Source organism: Aquarana catesbeiana, linkage group LG02, assembly GCF_042186555.1.
Source record: "Aquarana catesbeiana isolate 2022-GZ linkage group LG02, ASM4218655v1, whole genome shotgun sequence".
NCBI classification, from domain to species: Eukaryota; Metazoa; Chordata; class Amphibia; order Anura; family Ranidae; genus Aquarana; species Aquarana catesbeiana.
Window position 1 is genome coordinate 536,944,677 of NC_133325.1, and position 22,968 is coordinate 536,967,644.

At 44.6% G+C, this 22,968-nt stretch overlaps 1 protein-coding gene across 1 annotated transcript in view; it reads right to left on the minus strand.

The window, feature by feature from the left end:
* Nucleotides 1–708: 708 nt before the first annotated feature.
* Nucleotides 709–22,968, minus strand: part of LAMTOR5 (late endosomal/lysosomal adaptor, MAPK and MTOR activator 5) — a 169,185-nt gene continuing 146,925 nt past the window's right edge. Inside the window, exon 4 of the mRNA XM_073615867.1 lies at nucleotides 709–952. Coding sequence (XP_073471968.1) covers nucleotides 892–952 — 61 coding nt within the window. The 3' untranslated portion in view covers nucleotides 709–891. The remainder of the gene's footprint in view (nucleotides 953–22,968) is intronic.

The following is a 22,968-nucleotide window of genomic DNA, read 5'->3' on the forward strand; positions in this document are numbered from 1 at the left end:
GTACACCATTTGGTTCAGAATATTTTTTTTGTTTTCCTCCTCTAAAACCTAAGTGCGTCTTATGGAGCAAAAAATACAAAAAATACAGTATTTCAAAGGACAACATATGATCAGGAAAAGGATCCATCTTTAGTTAATGGGGGGGGTGACGACTTACATTTTTCTAATTTACAATGTAAAAACCCTCAGTAATTTTTTTTCTATATAAAATTATACTATGCTATATACCAATGTGTAATTTTTGCATTATGCTGCACTTCCTCCAGGCAAATCCTTTCATTTAGTCTTGGCAAAACTGGGGAACAGTTACGGGAACATCTATCAAGGTTTTTATTGTCCTTGTTTCTGTTTGGAAACTTTCCCCTGAAGCAGGGTATACATGCACATTTTTTTTTTTTGTTCAACCATCGGGTCGAACAGAAAAAAAAAACCTGACAGATCCCTGCATCCACACAAGTGACGTAAATGCAGGGATTCCCCTCTGCTGTGCCATTGTATTCTGACAGCGGTGACTCTCTGCCCATCAGAATACACTGTTCAGTGCTGCAGCCATTGGCTGTATGCGTTGATTGAATGCTGGTTTAATATGGCAGTCAGACCAGCTTCTGTTGAACAGAAAGAAGTATAACACATACCGAAATGTGTGTGTCCAGATGCTGTACCTATGAAAATGTTTAATCAAAAGTGAGTAAAAGGGACTAGAGGAAATATTTTGCCTGAAGTTCCACTTTAATTCATATTCATAAAATAACACTGCTATAAAATGGCCCACCTACACTATGGCAATTGTAAATATATATCAGTGGAGCTGCTCCCATAATCTTCATGCTTCAGAAACAGCAGCCAGTATAATAAGGTGGAGAGTCATATTCAGTCTTCACACAGAAAGCTTTAGGAGGACATTTTGTGGACAGCAACAGTCAGCTGGTCATGCTTCTGAATCATTATGGTTCTAAGGAGAAAAAAAAAAAATTGGTGAGTTTGCCATTTTTTCATTGTGAAATTCTACAATCATTAACCCTGATTCATTATATGTAGTAATATTTGAAATGCATGAATACAAGCTGTTTAATCACCTGTTACTTTGCAATACTGTACCACCCCACTCACTGCAAAATAAAACACGTTGGACATTAACCGGTCAACTTGGCGATAACTTTGTCATTAAAATGATTATAAACGATCACCTTGTAAAACAATCCTTTCAGTTTAACCACTTGACGACCGCCTCATGCTGATGTACGTCAGCAGAATGGCACGGGCAGGCAAAATCACGTACCTAGTAAGTGATTGCCTTCCCGCGGGCGGTGCCAGAGGCGGTCGTCATCTCTTCCCGGGCGATGAGAGGCCATCCATTCGTGGCCACCCCCTTCCGATCGCTCCTGGCGAATGAAAATCCTTCCTGTGCCTCTGTAATGTAAACAGAGGCACAGGAAGTGATGTCATCCCTCCTCGAGCCGGTCTTTTCGATCCGGCGCCGAGGAGAGAAGACATCAAGTAAGTCTGCACAACACTACACTGTCAGTAGAACACGCCAGGCACACTTGTCACCCCCCTGTACCCCCTGTCACACTGACACCAATAGCAGTTTTTTTTTTTTTTGCACTGGTGTCAGTTTGTGACAGTTATAAGTGTTAGGGCAGTTAGGTTAGCCCCCTTTAGGCCTGGGGTACCCCCCTTTAGGTCCAGGGTACCCCCCTAACCCCCCCTAATAAAGGTTAACCCTGTGATCACCCCCCGTCGCCAGTGTCGCTAAGCGATCGTTTTTCTGATCGCTGTATTAGTGACACAGGTGACGCTAGTTAGGGAGGTAAGTATATAGGTTCGCTGTCAGTGTTTTATAGCAACAGGGACCCCCATATACTACCAACTAAAGGTTTTAACCCCCTGATTGCCCCCTAGTTAACCCTTTCACCAGCGATTACCATATAAGTGTTACGGGTGACGCTGGTTGGTTAGTTTGTTTTTTGTAGTTTATTATAGTTTTAGGGCACCCGCCGTTTATTACCTTATAAACCCCCTAATTGCCCGGCGGTGATATAAGTTACGTTTTCAGGATCAGATAAGGTCTGCGTCGCCCCAGGCAGCGTCAGGTTAGAGCCAGTACCACTAACACCCACGCACGCAGCATACACCTCCCTTAGTGCTATAGTATCTGAACGGATCGATATCTGATCCGATCAGATCTATACTAGCATCCCCAGCAGTTTAGGGTTCCCAAAAACGCAGTGTTAGCGGGATCAGCCCAGATACCTGCTAGCACCTGCGTTTTGCCCCTCGGCCCAGCCCAGCCCACCCAAGTGCAGTATCGATCGATTACTGACACTTACAAAACACTAAGCACATATAACTGCAGCGTTCGCAGAGTCAGGCCTGATCCCTGCGATCGCTAACAGTTTTTTGGTAGCGTTTTTATACAGTCGCTAACAGTCAGGAGCTTTTTTGCCTGCGAGTCTCACTAGTGTACCCCTAAATTTAGAGCCCAAAATGGCAAATCGAAGGTACACTAGTGAAGAGGCCTACACGTTTCTGAGCATGACAGATAGTGAAGAGGAAGTCACTCATCTGTCAGATTCAGGCTCAGAATACGATCCTGTAGAGGACAGCGGCTCCATGACAGATAGCTCTGACGACGGAGTTGTGGTCCCTGCTAAGGTCAGGCGTACCAGACCCCAATCATCATCTTCTGTCCTTGAAATGCAAGAACCGCAGGTCCCTCGTATGGAGCAGAGAAGTACTAGTGCCGCTATTCCTTCTGGTGAACTGGCAAGCACCAGCGGCCTAGTACACCCTGGTCGTACATCCAGCACTGCAGTAACACTTGGTGACGTGGCGAGTCCCATAAGTGCAGTTCAAGCTGGTGAGGTGGCAAGCACTAGTAGTGTCCCGCTGCCACCAAGAAGACAAAGACAGGCTCGTCGAGCCCATAGTGCCCTTCCTGCTGCATTCGCCAATCCGAATTGGGAACCCACCACTTCTGCAGCACCCGTACTTCCCCCATTCACTGGCCAACCCGGAATTCAGGTGGAAACAGTTGATTTTACGCCACTGGATTTTTTTTCGCTGTTTTTCACCGAAGATCTCTATAGATCTATTGTGGACCAAAGCAAATTATACGCTGGTCAACACATCGCCACTATTCCCCAGTCCTCCCTTGCCAGAGATTGGAGACCAATTACGGTCTCCGAATTTAAGATCTTTCTGGGCCTTTCCCTCAACATGGGCTTGAATAAAAAGAGTAAGTTGCGGTCATATTGGTCCACTGACCCAATTTACCATGCGCCCGTGTTCTCTGCCTCCATGGCCAGGGCACGATACGAGCAGATTTTGCGGTTCATGCACTTCAACGACAATGAACTCTGTCATCCTTGTGGAGACCCTGGATACGATCGGCTCTACAAAATTCGGCCCCTTGTAAACCACTTCAACCAACGTTTTGCAGACTTGTTTACTCCCCATCAAGTTGTCTGCGTTGATGAGTCCCTGATTACATTTTCTGGCCGCTTGTCATTCAAACAGTACCTTCCCAGCAAGCGTGCCAGATACGGGGTCAAGATGTATAAGCTCTGTGACAGGGCCACAGGCTATACATGTAGTTTTATGGTTTACGAGGGCAAAGATAGTCACGTAGAGCCGACAAACTGCCCTGACTACATAGGAAGCGCTGGCAAGATAGTGTGGGACTTGGTGTCACCCTTATTCGGAAAGGGGTACCACTTGTACGTGGACAATTATTACACGAGCGTGCCACTGTTTAGTCACCTTTTTGATCAACAGATTGGAGCATGTGGCACCGTGCGACCTAATCGCCGGGGCTTTCCCCAGCGGCTTGTAGATTCCCGTCTTAGGCTGGGGGAGAGAGCCTGCTTGAAGTGTAATAACTTGCTCGCTATGAAGTGGAGGGACAATAAGAATGTTTTTGTTCTTACCTCCCTTCATGCAGACACGACAGTCCAAATTCCTACGGCGACTGGTGTTGTGGAGAAACCCCTCTGTGTCCACGAATATAACCAAAATATGGGAGGGATGGACCTCAACGACCAGATGATGGCGCCGTACCTAGTTGCCCGTAAGACCAGACGCTGGTACAAAAAAAGTGTCTATTCATTTCAATTGGCTTTGCTGAATGCTCATGTGCTATACAGAGCTTCAGGACGGACTGGATCCTTCCTTAAATTCCAGAAAGAGATCGTCAGAGCCCTTCTGTATCCAGACGGTGCTCCACCTCACCTTCCCCAACCAAATACAGTAAGCCGGCTGCATGAGAGGCATTTTCAATATGTCCTCCCGAGTACCCCTACCCAACGAGCCCCCCAAAAAAGATGTCGTGTCTGCAGCAAGCGCGGATTTAGGCGTGACACCCGGTATTATTGTCCCTCCTGTCCTGGTCTTTGCATGGGTGAATGTTTTGAACGTTACCATACACTAGTGGAGTATTAGCGTAGGGTACAGCACTGCACAGACTAGGACACACTTTCACAGGGTCTCCCAAGATGCCATCGCATTTTGAGAGACCCAAACCTGGTACCAGTTAAAAAAGTTAAAGTTACAAAAAAAAGTGTAAAAAAAAAAAAAATATATAAAATAAAAAAACCAAAAATAGTTGTTGTTTTATTGTTCTCTCTCTATTCTCTCTCTATTGTTCTGCTCTTTTTTATTGTATTCTATACTGCAATGTTTTATTGTTATGTTTTTATCATGTTTGCTTTATAGGTATGCAATTTTTTTATACTTTGTTTTTTTATTGTTAACCACTTTTTTGTTTTCAGGTACGCCATTCAGCTGCAGAGCGGATTTATTTATCTTGACAGCAACAGCGTTTGCTCCCACGATACATAAAGCCGTGACTCCAGCGCTGTCGGAGGTGATTTCACCACCACAGTTACATACTTCAGCATATATGCCGAAGCATGGGGGCAGCAGTGGGTGGAGGAGTGATTTGCCCCTGCCTTTTGTGGGAGGATGCCCCCATGCTTCGGCATATATATATTTTAGGCACAGGTTGCGTTAAATGTTTTATTTTTTACTATGTTTTTTTTTGTATTTGCTTTGCAGGTATGGTAAGTCTTACTGTTATACTGTAATGTTACTTTGTTTTATTGTTAACCATCATTTGCTTAGCAGGTACGCCATTCAGTTACAGTGCGGATTTATTTATCTTGAAAGCAAAAACGTTTGCTCCCACGATATATAAAGCCGTGACTCCAGTGTTGTCGGAGGTGATTTCACCACCACAGTTACATACTTCAGCATATATGCCGAAGCATGGGGGCAGCAGTGGGTGGAGGAGCGATTTGCTCCTGCCTTTTGCGGGAGGATGCCCCCATGCTTCGGCATATATAAATGGTGCATGTATGCCCATCATTAGAAGTGGGTGGATGAAGGGAGGTATTCTAATTGTGGGCATACCCACCGATCAATATCTTTTTTTCGTTCAGCCCACAGGCTGCATGAAAAAAAAGTTTACAATATATGCCCAACAAGGACCAGCAACGTACTGGTATGTTGCTGGACTTTGGGTGGTTATACCAGAATGATGCCTGCAGGTTTAGGTATCATCTTGGTATCATTCTTTTCAGCCAGCGGTCGGCTTTCATGTAAAAGCAATCCTAGCGGCTAATTAGCCTCTAGACTGCTTTTACAAGCAGTGGGAGGGAATGCCCCCCCCCCACCGTCTTCCATGTTTTTCTCTGGCTCTCCTGTCCCAACAGGGAACCTGAAAATGCAGCCGGTGATTCAGCCAGCTGACCATAGAGCTGATCAGAGACCAGAGTGGCTCCAAACATCTCTATGGCCTAGGAAACCGGAAGCTACGAGCATTTCATGACTTAGATTTTGCCGGATGTAAACAGCGCCATTGGGAAATTGGGAAAGCATTTTATCACACCGATCTTGGTGTGGTCAGATGCTTTGAGGGCAGAGGAGAGATCTAGGGTCTAATAGACCCCATTTTTTTAAAAAAAAGAGTACCTGTCACTACCTATTGCTATCATAGGGGATATTTACATTCCCTGAGAACAATAAAAATGATTTAAAAACATAAAAATGAAAGGAACAGTTTAAAAATAAGATAAAAAAATCAAAAAAATAATAAAGGAAAAAAAAAAAAAAAAAAAGCACCCCTGTCTCCCCCTGCTCTCATGCAAAGGCGAACGCAAGCGTCGGTCTGGCGTCAAATGTAAACAGCAATTGCACCATGCATGTGAGGTGTCACCACGAAGGTCAGATCGAGGGCAGTAATTTTAGCAGTAATCCTCCTCTGTAAATCTAAAGTGGTAACCTGTAAAGGCTTTTAAAGGCTTTTAAAAATGTATTTAGTTTGTCGTCACTGCACATTTGTGCGCAATTTTAAAGCATGTCATGTTTGGTATCCATGTACACGGCCTAAGATCATCTTTTTTATTTCATCAAACATTTGGGCGATATAGTGTGTTTTAGTGCATTAAAATTTAAAAAAGTGTGTTTTTTCCCCAAAAAATGCGTTTGAAAAATCGCTGCGCAATTACTGTGTGAAAAAAAAAATGAAACACCCACCATTTTAATCTGTAGGGCATTTGCTTTAAAAAAATATATAATGTTTGGGGGTTCAAAGTAATTTTCTTGCAAAAAAAAATAATTTTTTCATGTAAACAAAAAAGTGTCAGAAAGGGCTTTGTCTTCAAGTGGTTAGAAGAGTGGGTGATGTGTGACATAAGCTTCTAAATGTTGTGCATAAAATGCCAGGACAGTTCAACCCCCCCAAATGACCCCATTTTGGAAAGTAGACACCCCAAGCTATTTGCTGAAAGGCATGTCGAGTCCTTGGAATATTTTATATTGTGACGCAAGTTGCGGGAAAAAGACAATTTTTTTTTTTTATGCACAAAGTTGTCACTAAATGATATATTGCTCAAACATGCCATGGGGATATGTGAAATTACACCCCAAAATAAATTCTGTTGCTTCTCCTGAGTACGGGGATACCACATGTGAGACTTTTTGGGAGCCTAGCCGCGTACGGGACCCCCTTTCTAAGGGCGTAAATTTTTGATTTCACTCTTCACTGCCTATCACAGTTTCGGAGGCCATGGAATGCCCAGATGGCACAAGCCCCCCCAAATGACCCCATTTTGGAAAATTGACACCCCAAGCTATTTGCTGAGAGGTATAGTGAGTATTTTGCAGACCTCACTTTTTGTCACAAACTTTTGAAAATTGAAAAAAGAAAAAAAAAAAAACATTTTTCTTGTCTTTCTTCATTTTCAAAAACAAATGAGCTGCAAAATACTCACCATGCCTCTCAGCAAATAGCTTGGGGTGTCTACTTTCCAAAATGGGGTCATTTTGGGGGGTTTTGTGCTATCTTGGCATTTTATGGCCTTCGAAACTGTGATAGGTAGTGAGGAGTGAAATCAAAAATTTACGCCCTTAGAAATCCCGAAGGCGGTGATTGGATTTCGGGGCCCTGTATGAAGCTAGGCTCCCAAAAAGTCCCACACATGTGTTATCCCCGTACTCAGGAGAAGCAGCAGAATATATTTTGGGGTGTAATTCCACATATGCCCATGGCATGTTTGAGCAATATATCATTTAGTGACAACTTTGTGCAAAAAAAAAAAAAAAATTGTCACTTTCCCGCAACTTGTGTCAAAATATAAAATATTCCATGGACTCAACATGCCTCTCAGCAAATAGCTTGGGGTGTCTACTTTCCAAAATGGGGTCACTTGGGGGGGTTTGTGCCATCTGGGCATTTTATGGCCTTCAAAACTGTGATAGGTAGTGAGGAGTAAAATCAAAAATGTATGCCCTTAGAAATCCTGAAGGCGGTGCTTGGATTTCGGGGCCCCGTACGCGGCTAGGCTCCCAAAAAGCCCTAAAAATGTGGTATCCCCGTACTCAGGAGAAGCAGCAGAATGTATTTTGGGGTGTAATTCCACATATGCCCATGGCATGTTTGAGCAATATATCATTTAGTGACAACTTTGTGCAAAAAAAAAAAAATTGTCACTTTCCCGCAACTTGTGTCAAAAAATAAAATATTCCATGGACTCAACATGCCTCTCAGCAAATAGCTTGGGCTGTCTACTTTCCAAAATGGGGTCATTTGGGGGGGTTTGTGCCATCTGGGCATTTTATGGCCTTCAAAACTGTGATAGGTAGTAGGGAGTGAAATCAAAAATGTATGCCCTTAGAAATCCTGAAGGCAGTGATTGGTTTTCGGGGCCCCGTACGCGGCTAGGCTCCCAAAAAGTCCCACACATGTGGTATCCCCGTACTCAGAAGCAGCTGAATGTATTTTGGGGTGCAATTCCACATAGGCCCATGGCCTGTGTGAGCAATATATCATTTAGTGACAACTTTTTGTAAATTTTTTTTTTTTTTTTTTGTCATTATTCAATCACTTGGGACAAAAAAAATAAATGTTCAATGGGTTCCACATGCCTCTCAGCAATTTCCTTGGGGTGTCTATTTTCTAAAATGGGGTCATTTGGGGGGGTTTTGTACTGCCCTGCCATTTTAGCACCTCAAGAAATGACATAGGCAGTCAAACTAAAAGCTGTGTAAATTCCAGGAAATGTACTCTAGTTTGTAGACGCTATAACTTTTGCGCAAACCAATAAATATAGGCTTATTGACATTTTTTTTTACCAAAGACATGTGGCCGAATACATTTTGGCCTAAATGTATGACAAAAATTGAGTTTATTGGATTTTTTTTATAACAAAAATGAGAAAATATCATTTTTTTTCAAAATTTTCGGTCTTTTTCCGTTTATAGCGCAAAAAATAAAAATGGCAGAGGTGATCAAATACCATCAAAAGAAAGCTCTATTTGTGGGAAGAAAAGGACGCAAATTTCGTTTGGGTACAGCATTGCATGACTGCGCAATTAGCAGTTAAAGCGACGCAGTGCCAAATTGGAAAAAGTCCTCTGGTCCTTATGCAGCATAATGGTCCGGGGCTGAAGTGGTTAAAATGGAAACACACATATATATATATATATATATATATATATATAGATATAAAAGTAAAAAAAATGTAAATACCTTTTTTCATTTTTGTTTTTTAAATTATTTTTATTATAAGAATATAGATTGAAATACAAAACAAAGCCTACAGGGCATACCCAGGGTTAGGTAAAAACACACATTAAAAGAAAAACAACAAAAGGTAAGGTGGTTGGTAACCAAGGCTTAGGGAATTGGAAGCGAGGTAACTGGGGTGTGCAAAGTTAAAAGGGTCGGGTGGTACCTTCTCTGTATACAGTCCACATCTAAGCAGTAAACAGAAAGCAGCAGTAAACAAAAGATCGGTAATTGTTTTTTTTTTCTACTCACGCTGATAGCGTGAGTAGAAAAAAAAAGCCGATCACCGGCTCAGATAAGAGGGACAAAGGTCCCGAAGAGGAAGAGGCACATCTGCCTCATCTGTGCTTCTTAACAGTGCCACCTAACAGTGCCACCTAACAGTGCCACCGAACAGTGCCCACAAGTGCCACCGAACAGTGCCCACAAGTGCCACCGAACAGTGCCCACAAGTGCCACCGAACAGTGCCCACAAGTGTCACCGAACAGTGCCCACAAGTGTCACCGAACAGTGCCCACAAGTGCCACAGAACAGTGCCCACAAGTGCCACCGATCAATGCCCACAAGTGCCACCTATCAATGCCCACAAGTGCCACCTATCAATGCCCACAAGTGCCACCTATCAATGCCCACCAGTAGTGCCAATCAGTTCCACCTAGCAGTGCTGCCTATCAGTGTAACAGATCAGTGCCCATCACTGCCACCCATCAGTGCCCATCACTGCCACCCATCAGTGCCGCCTCATCAGCGTACATCAATGAAGGAGAAAAATTACCTGTTTTAATTTTTTTATAACAAAATATAAAAAAAATATTTTATTTATTTTTTTTTAATTCAGTCTGTCACGGAACGTCCCACACTCCGCTTGAGTGCTTCCGTCATATACCACTTCCTCCCAGTCTGTATACAGATATCAGATATTCCAACCTCTCTGAGCACAAAACAAGGCGACACTTGCTTGTTGCTAACATGAACTCACTTTATTCTGAACCAGAATACATCTTATATACAGGAGAAGATGAGGTTCCCCCCCTCCTGCTCATATTACTCTAACAATACAAATGTAACCTAATTAACGTGAGCTAATTAACTAATCCTTTATACAGCCTAGGTGACTGAGACATGACCTTTTGCCCAGACTGAGTTAATTATCACAGGACATTTTCTCACAATAGCAGAAGCTCCAATAGGATTCGTCCCGTCTCCTACATTGTATAGAGGACAATGTGATCAGCTCATTCAATTAACATAAACACAGGGTTAATTAGAACAAACAACAATGTGTGGAATACCCTTAGAACCTGTGGTAAGCCAATTTACATTAAACACATTATAGCAGAAAACAAGACAGGTAGTTGGAATTGATGACACCAGCATCTCCTCACAGTATGTGTCCCAACAGTATGAATCAAACAACATACAATATATACATATATACACGACTGAGTCCAATTAGTGCAGTTCAGACTGGATTTCTAATTCACCTCACAAAGAGTATTGTTCCCTTGAAAATCCAGGGCCCATAATCAAAAGGCAAGAGGCTTGCAGTCGGTCCTCTCCAACAGCCTCTGTCCCGGCTAGGTCTGTCACACAGCCTTTTTACATTTTTTTAACAAAAAATGAAAACCGCAGAGGTGATCAAATACCACCAAAAGAAAGCTCTATTTGTGGGGAAAAAAAAGATAAAAATTTCATTTGGGTACAGTGTTGTATGACCACGCAATTGTCATTCAAAGTGTGTCAGTGCTGAAAGCTGAAAATTGGTCTGGATAGGAGGGGGGTTTAAGTGCCCTGTAAGCAAGTGGTTAAGGTTACGGGCTGACTGCCAAATTGAGTAACCTAAAGGAACCTAAACAGGTATGAATTGGGGAGGGCGTATTTCTCTTTAAGGGAGTCCAATGTCTGGAGTATACCCCCCTCACAGATTTGGCTAAGATATTTTATCCCTTTAGAAGGCCACACAGTGGGGTCATGAATCAAGAAAAATTGCTTCAGGGAAGGGTTATGCCATAGAAGTGTATGTGGTGAGTAAGTAGATTAGGGCCCAGGATGTTGAAGCCACCATGCCTTAATGACGGCGGTCATAGATTGGGCGAGAGGGAGCGATGCTAAACCACCCCTGTAAAGTATATTGCGCAGTGCTTCATAAGAGCCGAGCAGTGCAGCCTCAAGCACCATGGCAGCATTGGTCTCATCAGCTAGCAACTAGTTGTGGGCCTGGGTGAGCAGAGATGCGAGGTAATATTTAAATAAATTTGGACTTGCTAATCCACCCTCGGTCCATGGCCTTTGCAAGACCGTCAGCCGAAACCTAGGCCTTTGGGTTCCCCAAAAGAATGGAGGTAATTGCAGACTCAAACTGCCTAAAGTATTTTTTAGGGATCCACACTGGGGCATGGCGGCGGATATACATTGTAGAGGGTAGTAGCTCCATTTTGAAAAGATTAATCATTCCCACTAGTGAAAGGGGGAGTTGGGACCACGCTGATAGACGTTGTTTTGTCAGATTCAATAGCGGTAGAAGATTTAGGGCCACATAGTCAGATGCTTTTGGGGAAATCACTACCCCCAAATATTTGGCAGAGGCAGTCCACTTAAGGGTTAAATTTGGGTCGGCCCTAGCATCAGCCTCCCGATCTATAGGTAGGATCAAAGATTTTTCCCAGTTGACCTTTAACCCTGTTGGGGGAGAATAAAAGGAGAGCAACACCAGAGCCTAATAAGGGAAGGTCCAGGGTCTTTTAAGAAGAGGACCATGTCATCGGCATTAAGCGCTACTTTCTCTGTGGTGCCTACTTAAATCGAATGCCTTCAATTAGGGGAGAGTTACGTATGGCCAGCGCTATGGGTTCCATTACAAGCGCAAACAGCGCTGGGGACAATGGGCACCCCTGTCTAGACCATCTGCCAATGGGAAACTCTCCTCCCAATTTAATTTGTGCCATAGGGGCTTTGTATAGTTACAAAAATGTGGGCCAAAACCCATAACATCCAACACAGCCGACATGTAGTCCCAATCTATCGAATCAAAAGCCTTCTCTATGTCAAGCATAACCAGAACTCTGGAGGCTGATTCGTCAGGGGGGAGTTGCAAGTGAGTCAGGACTCTGCGTAGATTAATGTCAGTTGATTTCCCAGGGATAAAGCCGGTTTGATCAATACTGACCAAGGATGGTAAGATGTTGGTCAATCTTGTTGCTAGCACTTTAGTCATGACTTTAAGATTGTAATTATAAAGGGAAATCGGCGTATAAGAAGCACAGTACTTGAGGTCTTTCCCTGGCTTGGGTATGAGTATAATATGTGCCTGATACATGGATGGGGGTGGGGGTGGGGGCAGGGACCAGGACTCATAGCTTTCCGAGAAAACCTTGCATAGCCTGGGAGCAATATGTTCAATTTGTAATTTATAGCAATCGGGTCCAGGAATTTTATTAGGGGGAGATGAGTTAACCGCTTTTACTATTTCTTGGATAGAAATGTCTGCATCTAGTGAAGCGGCCTCCTCATCAGACAGAGTCAACAAGGAGAGTGTGCAGAGTGTCCAGCAGGGATGAGAGATCCGGGGAAGGGCCCTGTCGATATAAGGCTTGAAAAAACTTTGAAACTCATGTAATATGTCAGCGGGTTTGGTTATAGATTCTCCAGTGTCCAAAAGCAGTTCGGAAACAACCACCAGGCGCTGGGAATCCACAACAAGGTTTGCTAGCAATCTACCATTTTGTCCCCAAACTTAAACAGCCTGCCAGCCTGTAAGGCAGCATCTGCATGAGTGAGGGAGGTGAAGTGAAGTTCCAGGTCTGTGCAAGTATAGAGTAGTTGTCACCACTGGGCGAGAACACGAACCCAGAAGCTGCTTCAGACTCGGCCTGCTCCAGTAAGGACAACTGTGAATTATACTTGACCCGTGTAGTTTTAATGGCAGAGATAAACGGATCGTAGGTAAAAGCTTTAAAGACATCCCACACCAACTGAGGGGATGCAGTGGAAACATTCACCTCCCAAAATTGGGGGCCCGAGTCCTGCAGCAGCTCCTGCACCCTCCCATTATGTCTCCATTTAGAATCCAAGCGCCAGACCCCTGGGGATCTACCCACTCCCACCCACACCATAATTTCCACGAGGGAAAGGTCCGAGATGCCAGCCGGCAAGTAGGAAGCACTACGAATGGCAGATAGCATAAGTCTCGAGCCAAACGCCAAATCAATGCGGGAGCCAGATTTGTGTGAGGCAGAGTAATGAGAGTAGAAACAGTCTGAAGGGAATTTGTTTCTCCAGATCTCTGTTAAGCCAAAGGTATGCACCCAGGACTCAAGGTCCTGACAGGATATTCGCTGGGGATTGGAGGAATCCAAGTTCGCCTGCAAGCCCGCATTGAAGTCTCCAGCCCAGATAACTCTAGAGAGCTGTAATGGTACCAATTTCTCCTGGATGGCATACAGTATGCCAGGAGAAAAGGGCGGTGGGATATAAACGTTGACAAATGCATATTTCACATTACCTATTTCCAGAACCAAGATGATGTATCTGCCTCCCGGGTCCGAGCATACCTGTATCACCTTGTAAGCAAGAGATTTATGAAGAAGAATGGCGACCCCCCTGGCATAGCTGGAGTATGTAGCATGAAATGCTTGTTGCACCCATGCCCTACTGAGGGAGAGAATTTTATTCCCCAGGAGGTGCGTCTCCTGTAGAAAGAGAATATGTGGTTTGTGGGATTTGAGGAATTTAAACACGAGAGCTCTTTTAACTTTGTTATTGAGACCCCTTATGTTCCATGAGACTAGTTTTAACTCCATGGGAATGCCCTAAGAAAAGGTATGTATGTGGGGGCGGGGTACTGGGATGTATAGGAGGGGGCCCGAAACCAGCCCGAGGGAGGTAGAGGGGACCTGCCCTCCAGGGAAGTCGCCACACCCCCAAGTATGATAGCAAGTAGGGAAGTAGCCTCTATGAGGACACTCCAGCAAATAAGGATAATCGTTAAGCAAAGCAGTTGGTTAACAAAAAACATTAACTTAGTGAACCTATTAAACATAGTAAACATAGTGAACTCCCTACTGACCAGCAACCCCAACAACTATGCCAGTCAGTTTGATACCCAGAACTAAACTTCAGTCTTTCCTGAAGAAGTCAGTCTTTTTCCAGTTTTTATAAGTGATCACATTCCCTCTGTTCTCAGCTGCATAAGAGCTGGGGCAGGAGCAGCAGTACACTATCTTGCCAGTGATTGGCTGTGCAGTGGGAGAGTGTAAGGACAAGTCTGATCATTGGAGGAGAGCACATTGAGTTCCCAGCACAGCTAGAGAACTGACCACGATGTGTTCTCCTGCTTACTGCTGTCAGTTTTTAATAGGAATGCAAGGGGACTAGCAGGAACACCAGGGATTTCACATAAAGCAAGCAATACCAAGAGAACAGGATACTTTCTCAAGTACATGGTACAGAAGGCACAAATCAGGAATTTAAAGTGTTGGGGTAACAAACGTTTTGAAGTGTTACTAAACCCAGAACCCTGCTTTCACTATATCTGGTCTCCCACAGTACATGGAAATGCAATTATTTTAGTAAGTCTAAACTGCTAAATATTGTTTCTCATCAGCAGTATATAGCAGTCTTGTAACTTATATCAGTGTCTGGCTGAGCACTGGTTAAAGCTTGTAGGAGGAGTTTTCATTCTCCTCTGACTGTCCTATGAGACTGCATGACCCCCAATTGGTCCTGTGCTGATCACGTGCACCTCCCAAAAAAAAACTCTCTAGCAATATACACCAAACTGAGCATGTGCAGTAAACTAGGCCGAAAGCCGAATCCTTGGCTGCTCTAACATTCACCTGATAAAATCTTGTGAAAGCATGCACTGAAGACCAGGTAGCAGCCTTACAAATCTGAGCCACAGATACCCGATGGCCAAAAGCCCAGGAGGTTCCTGCACCCCTGGTAGAATGAGCTCTCACCCTGAAGGGAGGAGCCTTATGTTTCAGATCATAGGCCTGAATGACCAATTGAGAACCCAATGGGCAATGGAAGCTACCTGGTCCTTCTGGCAAAATAAGAAAAGGAGTCTGATCCTTTGGATCTCTGCAGATCTAGACAAATAAACTCTGCCTGCACTACATCCAAAGATTACAGTCATCTCTCTATCGCCGAACGAGGCGGAAAAAAAAAGGAAAGCAAAACAATGTCCTAATTCAAATGAGAGGCCGACACCACCTTTGGCAAGAAGGATGGAATAAGACTCAATAAGACTGAGACGCAACACGACCTTGTCGTGGTGAACGATCAAGTATGGTTCCCCTACTTGAATGGGCCGCCAACTCCGGCACCCTTCTAGCCGAGGTTAAGGCCATCAGGAAGGCTAGTTTGCACGACAAGACTAATGGAATTTCCTTGATAGGCTCAAGTGATTGTTTCTGTAACACAGACAGCACCAGATTTAAGTCCCAAGGACCATAGGCGTGCCCACAGGGTGTGCTGGGTGTGCCCAGGCACACTCTAATCATTCAGCCCTGTCTGTGTTTCAACAAGTTTTGTCAGTGCTAAATGCCTGCAACATCTGTCCTGTCCCTGTGTAACTCAGTCACCACCACTGGGGCCAGTAAAAACAGCTGTGCTGCGAGTGGGAGGTGATTGAGTAGGGAACTAGGACCTCAGCCGCGGAGTAAGCCAGCCGCACTTGCCGATGCAGCTTCTATAGTTCCGGCTGCAGGTCCTCACAGGCACCAGCGGAGTGATCTACATCTGCACTCCGCCCCCCCACCTCCAGCCTCTCTCTCCCTGGAAGCAGCGGACTAGCAGAGCCTGAGAGCGGCAGACGAGTGGCTGCAGCCTGCTAGATCCAGGTAGTGAATGCATTTAGAAGCTTCCAATCTCATTTTTTCTATCTCCCCCAAGTCTTATGTATGTTCAATCTGTGCCCTCCTTCACTTAGATCCTCCCTCCTATCTCCAGTGCTGTCTGCCCAGAGAACATGGAGGCAGGGCACTGCTACTGCCAGGTGCTGCTGACACTGTGCAGGCAAGGGGGTGAGCTGAGCTGATGTTCTAAGAAAAGTCAATTTGGAGAGGTAAGCTGGCAGTTTCACATCAGAACTATTCAGGAGGATTTGTTTGCAGTGTGATGAGAATGATTAAGCTAATAGGAGGATCAGAAGAGCAGAGTGTGTATGGGGGAGTCGGCTGAGTCTTCAGCCCTGCTCACAGCTAACAGATATCTTGGAAGCTGCACTTATCACTATATAAACAACCCCCACACTCTGTGTATGTCCAGATAATCTGAAGAAACATTATAACCATTCAATTTAACCCTGTGTTCTCCAAACTCTGAACAGTCAACATGTAAATTCCCCACATAAACTAAAAACTCTATATACAAGTTAATTGTCCTCAAACAGAGCAGAGCACAGTGTTCACAGTTATTTACATAGTAGTGCAATTGTATGAACACTGATTATTTAGAGAATAATGATTTTTTTTTATTGAGAATTGTTATTTTGCATCTACTCAGTTAGGCTTGGTTTTCATGCATTACGTGTAGGGCAGCCCATTAATTTCAATGGGCTGCCCTACGCACAAGCATCATGGGAAAGAAATCCTGAATCTTTTCCAAAAGTGTGCGGCACCCTGTAGTTTGGTCCACATGTTTACAGATGCATGGAGATGCCAATAACAATGGCACTGATGTACATCTGGATAAGGGCAGCACATTTCTTTGCATGTTGGGAAGGCATGCAATTTTGCATGCGTTACCCACACGCATAGATGTGAACTTGGCTTTAGAGTGTTTCGTTTTTATATGGTGATTTACACTTTGGATTTTACAGAGTTTGGATCAACATAGTGTTAAATTGAATGGTTATACATTAACTTCACATGATCTGGAAACCACATACACAGAGTGCTTTCACTCTCATACCTCCCACGCTCCTCTCCTGTACATAGTGCCCACTGTCATACCTCCCACACTCCTCTCCTGTAAATACTGCTCACTCTCATACCTCCCACACTCCTCTCCTGTACATACTGCTCACTCTCATACCCCCACACTCCTCTCCTGTACATAGTGCCCACTGTCATTCCCCCCACACTCCTCTCCTGTACATAGTGCCCATTGTCATACCTCGCACACTCCTCTCTTGAACATACTGCTCACTCTCATACCCCCCACACTCCTCTCCTGTACATACTGCTCACTCTCATACCTCCCACACTCCTCTCCTGTACATACTGCTCACTCTCATACCCACCACACTCCTCTCCTGTGCATTGTGCCCACTGTCATACCCCCCACACTCCTCTCCTGTACATAGTGCCCATTGTCATACCTCCCACACTCCTCTCCTGTACATACTGCTCACTCTCATACCCCAAACACTCCTCTCGTGTACATAGTGCCCATTGTCATACTTCCCACTCATACCTCCCACACTCCTCTCCTGTACATACTGCTCACTCTCATACCTCCCACACTCCTCTCCTGTACATAGTGCCCACTCTTATACCTCCCACACGCCTCTCCTGTACATACTGCCCACTCTCTTACCCTCCACATTTTGCACTTTTCTTTCACTGTGCCGGCAGGGAGATGGGAAAGACCTTTCTTACATTATAAAAAGTTTGCTCACATTTATTTATAAGAATATATACAGTATATATGTGTATGTACACATACATACACACTCGCATGTGCGTTTGAGATTTGGTGCACACCCTAATGCAATAGGCTGCGCACACCTATGCCAAGGACACATGGGTGACCTAATGGTGGGAAGCAAACAAGTTTGCCCCTGCATAAAGGATAGGACCAGAGAATGGGAGGCTAATGGCCTTTGGAAGAATAACGACAAGGCCAAAATCTGACCCGATTGTACTCAAAGCCAATCTGATTTCCACAGCCGACTGTAGAAAAGAGAGAACTATCCCAATCAAATATTTCCGAGGATGCTATTTTCTGGCTTCACACCAAGCAATACAAATCTTCCAGACCTTATAGTAGATCTTCCTAGTGACTGTTTTCCTAAGATTCACTAGGGTAGACATCACAGGTCTCGAGATGCCATGATCCTTCAACACCCTGGCCTCAATAGCCATGCTTTCAAATTTAGAGACTCTAAATTGGGGTGGAATATAGGACCATGAGACAGTAGGTTGGGGTGGCGCAGAAGCGTCCAGTGGACCGTCTATTGCCAATCTCATGATCTCTGGGAACCAGGGCCTTCTGGGCCAGGCCAGTGCCACCAGGATGACTGGAACCCCCTCTCCCCGAATCCTGCGCAACAAATATGGAAGGAGAGGGATCGGAGGGAAAGCATAGACCAGATAGAACTGGCTCCATGGGACTACCAGAGCATCTGCTCCAATTGCCAGGGGATCCCTTGTTTGAGACACAAACTGATGTAGGGTGTTGTTGAACCTGGATGCCAATAGATCGACATATGGCCATCCCTATCGCTGGCAAATTTCCCGAAACACGTTCATGTGTGGGGACCATTCCCCCAGACAGATCTGCTGGCGGCTGAGTTAATCTGCCTTCCAGTTCTCTGCCCTGGGATATGGACCGCCGATAGAACCGGCACATGTCCCTCTGCCCAGGATAATATGTGGTCCACCTCGTTCTGAATTGAACAGCTCCCGGTACCACCTTGGTGGCTGATATAGGCCACTGCAGTGACATTGTCGGACTGAAAGCCGATAGGGCAATCCTGAAGCTCCACCGACCAGGACTGTAGGGCCAGACATACCGCCTGGAACTCCAGGATGTTTATGGGCAGGGTCTGCCTTTGACCATCTCCACTGAGCTGTGAGCCCCTCTAGGGTCGCTCCCCAGCCCGAGAGACTGGCGTCTGTGGTCAGAACTATCCAAGACACTGGGAGGAAGGATCTCCCATTCACAGGTTCTGTTCCTGCAAACACAAGCTTAGGCATAAGTGTGCCTGGGGAGATAAGGACATGGAGTAATCCAGGGCTTGCACTCTCCTGTTCTAAGCCGACAAGATGTCTTATTGTATAGGCCTGGAATTAAACTGGGCGTAGGGTCCTACTCGTAGAGAAGACTCATACAGTCAATGGAGGGTGGCCTGGTGCCCCTTACCTGACGCACCTGATCCTTCAGGGCACTGATCTTTACAGGATGGCAAAAATACCCTTGGCTGGACCGCATCTAGGATCAGACCTAAATATTTCAGACCTCGAGCTGGCCTCAGGGCTGACTTTTCGGTATTTATGACCCAGCCCAGATTTTCCAAATACCGCACTGTGCAGGCTACACTCTGTTCTAGAGCCTACAGTGAGTGATCTCTGAGCAGGAGGTCGTCCAAGTATCCAAGCACCAAGATTGCCTGGGCCCTTAAAATACCTAGTACTGGTGCTAGGACCTTTGTAAACACCCGGGGTGCTGTGGCAAGTCTGAAAGGCAGAGCCACAAATTAAAAATTATGTTCCTCTACTGCGAACCGCAGGAACCTCTGGTGAGGTTGAAAGATAGGTACGTGTAAATATGTGTCCCTGATATTGATGGAGGCTAGAAAGTCTATCTGGAGCAGGGCTACTACCAAGCGGACTGGCTCCATCCGAAAGGACTGGATTAACAGATACTGGTGCAGGGATCTTAGATCCAAAATGGGCCTTATGTCCCCATTTGGTTTTAGAACCGTGAACAGGTTTGAATACAGGGACCTGTATAATCACTTCCTGATGCACTAAATGATCTAGTGCCTGAAACAATAAGTCGCTTTTTGGAGAATGCGAAGGAATGCTGGATCTTAGAAACCTCTGGAGGAGGAAACCCCTGCAATTCCAGCTTGTAACCACAGGATACTGTTGAGGTGACCCAGTCGTCCTGAACCACAGTTCCAAATGTACGCAAAGTGAAGCAGCCTTCCCCCCACGCGACAGAATGGGGGCGCCCCCTCAAAAGGAGGGCTTGGTGCCAGGTTTAAAAGTTTTGAACCCAGGGTTTCTTCTGGCCCTGCGGCTTGCCCCTGGTGAGGTTTTAAACGAGGGATGCCTGGTCCTCCTTTTCACAGGAAGTAGAGAGCTCTTCCCTCCGAAAATCTTTTGGATATACAGTATTTCACAAAAGTGAGTACACCCCTCACATTTTTGTAAATAAATATTTTATTATATCTTTTCATGTGCCAATACTGAAGAAACGACATTTTGCTACAATGAAAAGTAGTGAGTGTACAGCTTGCATAACAGTGTAAATTTACTATCCCCTCAAAATAACTCAACACACAGCCATTAATGTCTAAATCTCTGGCAACAAAGGTGAGTACACCCTTAAGTGAAAATTCCAATTCAGCCCAAAATAGCACTTTTTATCTCCCTGGTGTCATGTGACTTGTTAGCGTTACATGGTCTCAGGTGTGAATAAGGAGCAGGTGTGTTAAATTTGGTGTTATCGCTCTCACTCTCTCATACTGGTCACTGGAAGTTCAACATGGCACCTCATGGCAAAGAACTCTCTGAGGATCTGAAAAAGAATTGTTGCTCTACATAAAGATGGCCTAGGCTATAAGAAGATTGCCAAGACCCTGAAACTGAGCTGCAGCACAGTGGCCAAGAACATATAGTGGTTTAACAGGACAGGTTCTACTCAGAACAGGCCTCGTGGTTTAAGGGGGGGGGGGTGTCAGCCTGTCAGTGCTCAGACTATACGCCGCACACTACATCAAATTGGTCTGCAAGGCTGTCATCCCAGAAGGAAGCCTCTTCTAAAGATGATGCACAAGAAAGCCCACAGTTTGCTGAAGACAAGCAGTCTAAGGACATGGATATCTGGAACCATGTCCTGTGGTCTGATGAGACCAAGATAAACTTATTTGGTTCAGATGGTGTCAAGCGTGTGTGGTGGCAATCAGGTGAGGAGTACAAACACAAGTCGTCTTGCTTACAGTCAAGCATGGTGGTTGGAGTCTGGTCTGGGGCTGCATGAGTGCTGCTGTCACTGGGAAGCTACAGTTCATTGAGGGAACCATGAATTCCAACATGTACTGGGACATACTGAAGCAGAGCATGATCCCCTCCCTTCGTGGACTGGGCCGCAAGGCTAAAGTATTACTATTAATTATTACATGATAACGACCCCAAACACACCTCCAAGGCGACCACTGCCTTGCTAAAGAAGCTGAGGGTAAAGGTGATGGACTGGCCAAGCATGTCTTCACACCTAAACCCTATTGAGCATCTGTAGGGCATCCTCAAATGGAAGGTGGAGGAGCGCAAGGTCTCTAAAATCCACCAGCTCCTTGATGTCGTCATGGAGGAGTGGAAGAGGACTCCAGTGGCAACCTGTGAAACTCTGGTGAACGCCATGCCCAAGAAGGTTAAGGCAGTGCTGGGAAATAATGGTGGCCACACAAAATATTGACACTTTGAGCCCAATTTGGTCATTTTCACTTAGGGGTGTACTCACTTTTGTTGCCAGCGGTTTAGACATTAATGGCTATGTGTTGAGTTATTTTGAGGGGACAGCAAATTTACACTGTTATACAAGCTGTACACTCACTACTTTACATTGTAGCAAAGTGTCATTTCTTCAGTGTTGTCACATGAAAAGATATAATAAAATATTTACAAAAAAGTGAGGGGTGTACTCAATTTTGAGAAACTGTATTTGTCCAAATCATCACCAAACAAGCGTTCCCCATGGAAGGGGAACTCTGCTAACAACTTCTTACAAGGAAGCTCGGCTGACCAGTTCTTAAGCCACAAACGTCTGCGCATGTGTACAGACAGGAGAGCCAAACAAGAGACTTGCTGTATCGAATCCTTCAAGGCATCTACAGCAAAACACAGTGCTCAAGGTATATCTGCCCTACTTTCAGCAGGATCATCCTCCTGGTTAGGCCTGTCAGGCTGCCTGATCTGATCCCTTAAGGACGGGCAGACTCCAATTGCTGCGACAGCTGGCTGAATAGCTGAACCGGTCAAAGAAAAGAAGCCCTTAATAGTGACTCCAGTTTCTGGTCAACAGGGTCCTTCACGCCCTGTGCGTTATCCACTGGATAAGTAAAGTTTTTGTTTAACCAGCTCAATACAGGGCATTTCACCCCCTTCCTGCCCAGGGCATTTTTCAGCTTTTAGCGCTGTCGCACTTTGAATGACAATTGCGTGGTCATGCAACACTGTACCCAAATTAATTGTTTTATCTTTTTCTTCACATAAATAGAGCTTTCTTTTGGTGGTATTTAATCACTGCTGGGATTTATTTATTTTTTATTAAGAAAAAAAAAAAAAAAAGACCAAAAATGTTGAAAAAAAAAGACCAAAAATGTTGAAAAAAAAAAGACCAAAAATTTAAAAAAAAAAAGACCAAAAATGTTTAAAAAAAAAAAAAAAGTTTTTTTTTTAGTTTGTCAGTAAATTTTGTAAATAAGTAATTTTTCTTTTTCACTGATGTGTGCTGATGAGGCTGCAATGATGGGCTGCACTGATGAGGCAGGGCACTGATGAGGAGGCACTAATAGGTGGCACTGATGGGCAGTATTTTTTTTTTTATTTCTTTATTAGTTTTTGTCTGTATAAAAACCCATTACAATTGGCAAGATACTCCTCTCGTCTCAACATCACATAGAAACAACAATAAAAACAATTCATAATGTATTCCTAAATACCCCACCCCCTACCCCTCCCCCCTTCTCGCCCATCCCTAGAACCTCCCCGTATCCCTTTCTCGCACCAACTCTATCCTTAGCTTTTCGCCTCTACTCCCTCCATATGTCTAGCTTATTAATTCCTATTCTAATTTTTACGTTATGCTCCCATCACTTCAACGAATCTTATTGAATGCTTATAGTCTGCCCATTCTTCAAACCCCTCCATTCCCTCCTCATCACTAAACCTTAGATACTCTAAGTTTTGAATTTCGTTTATATTATTAAACCAGTTCTTCAAAGTGG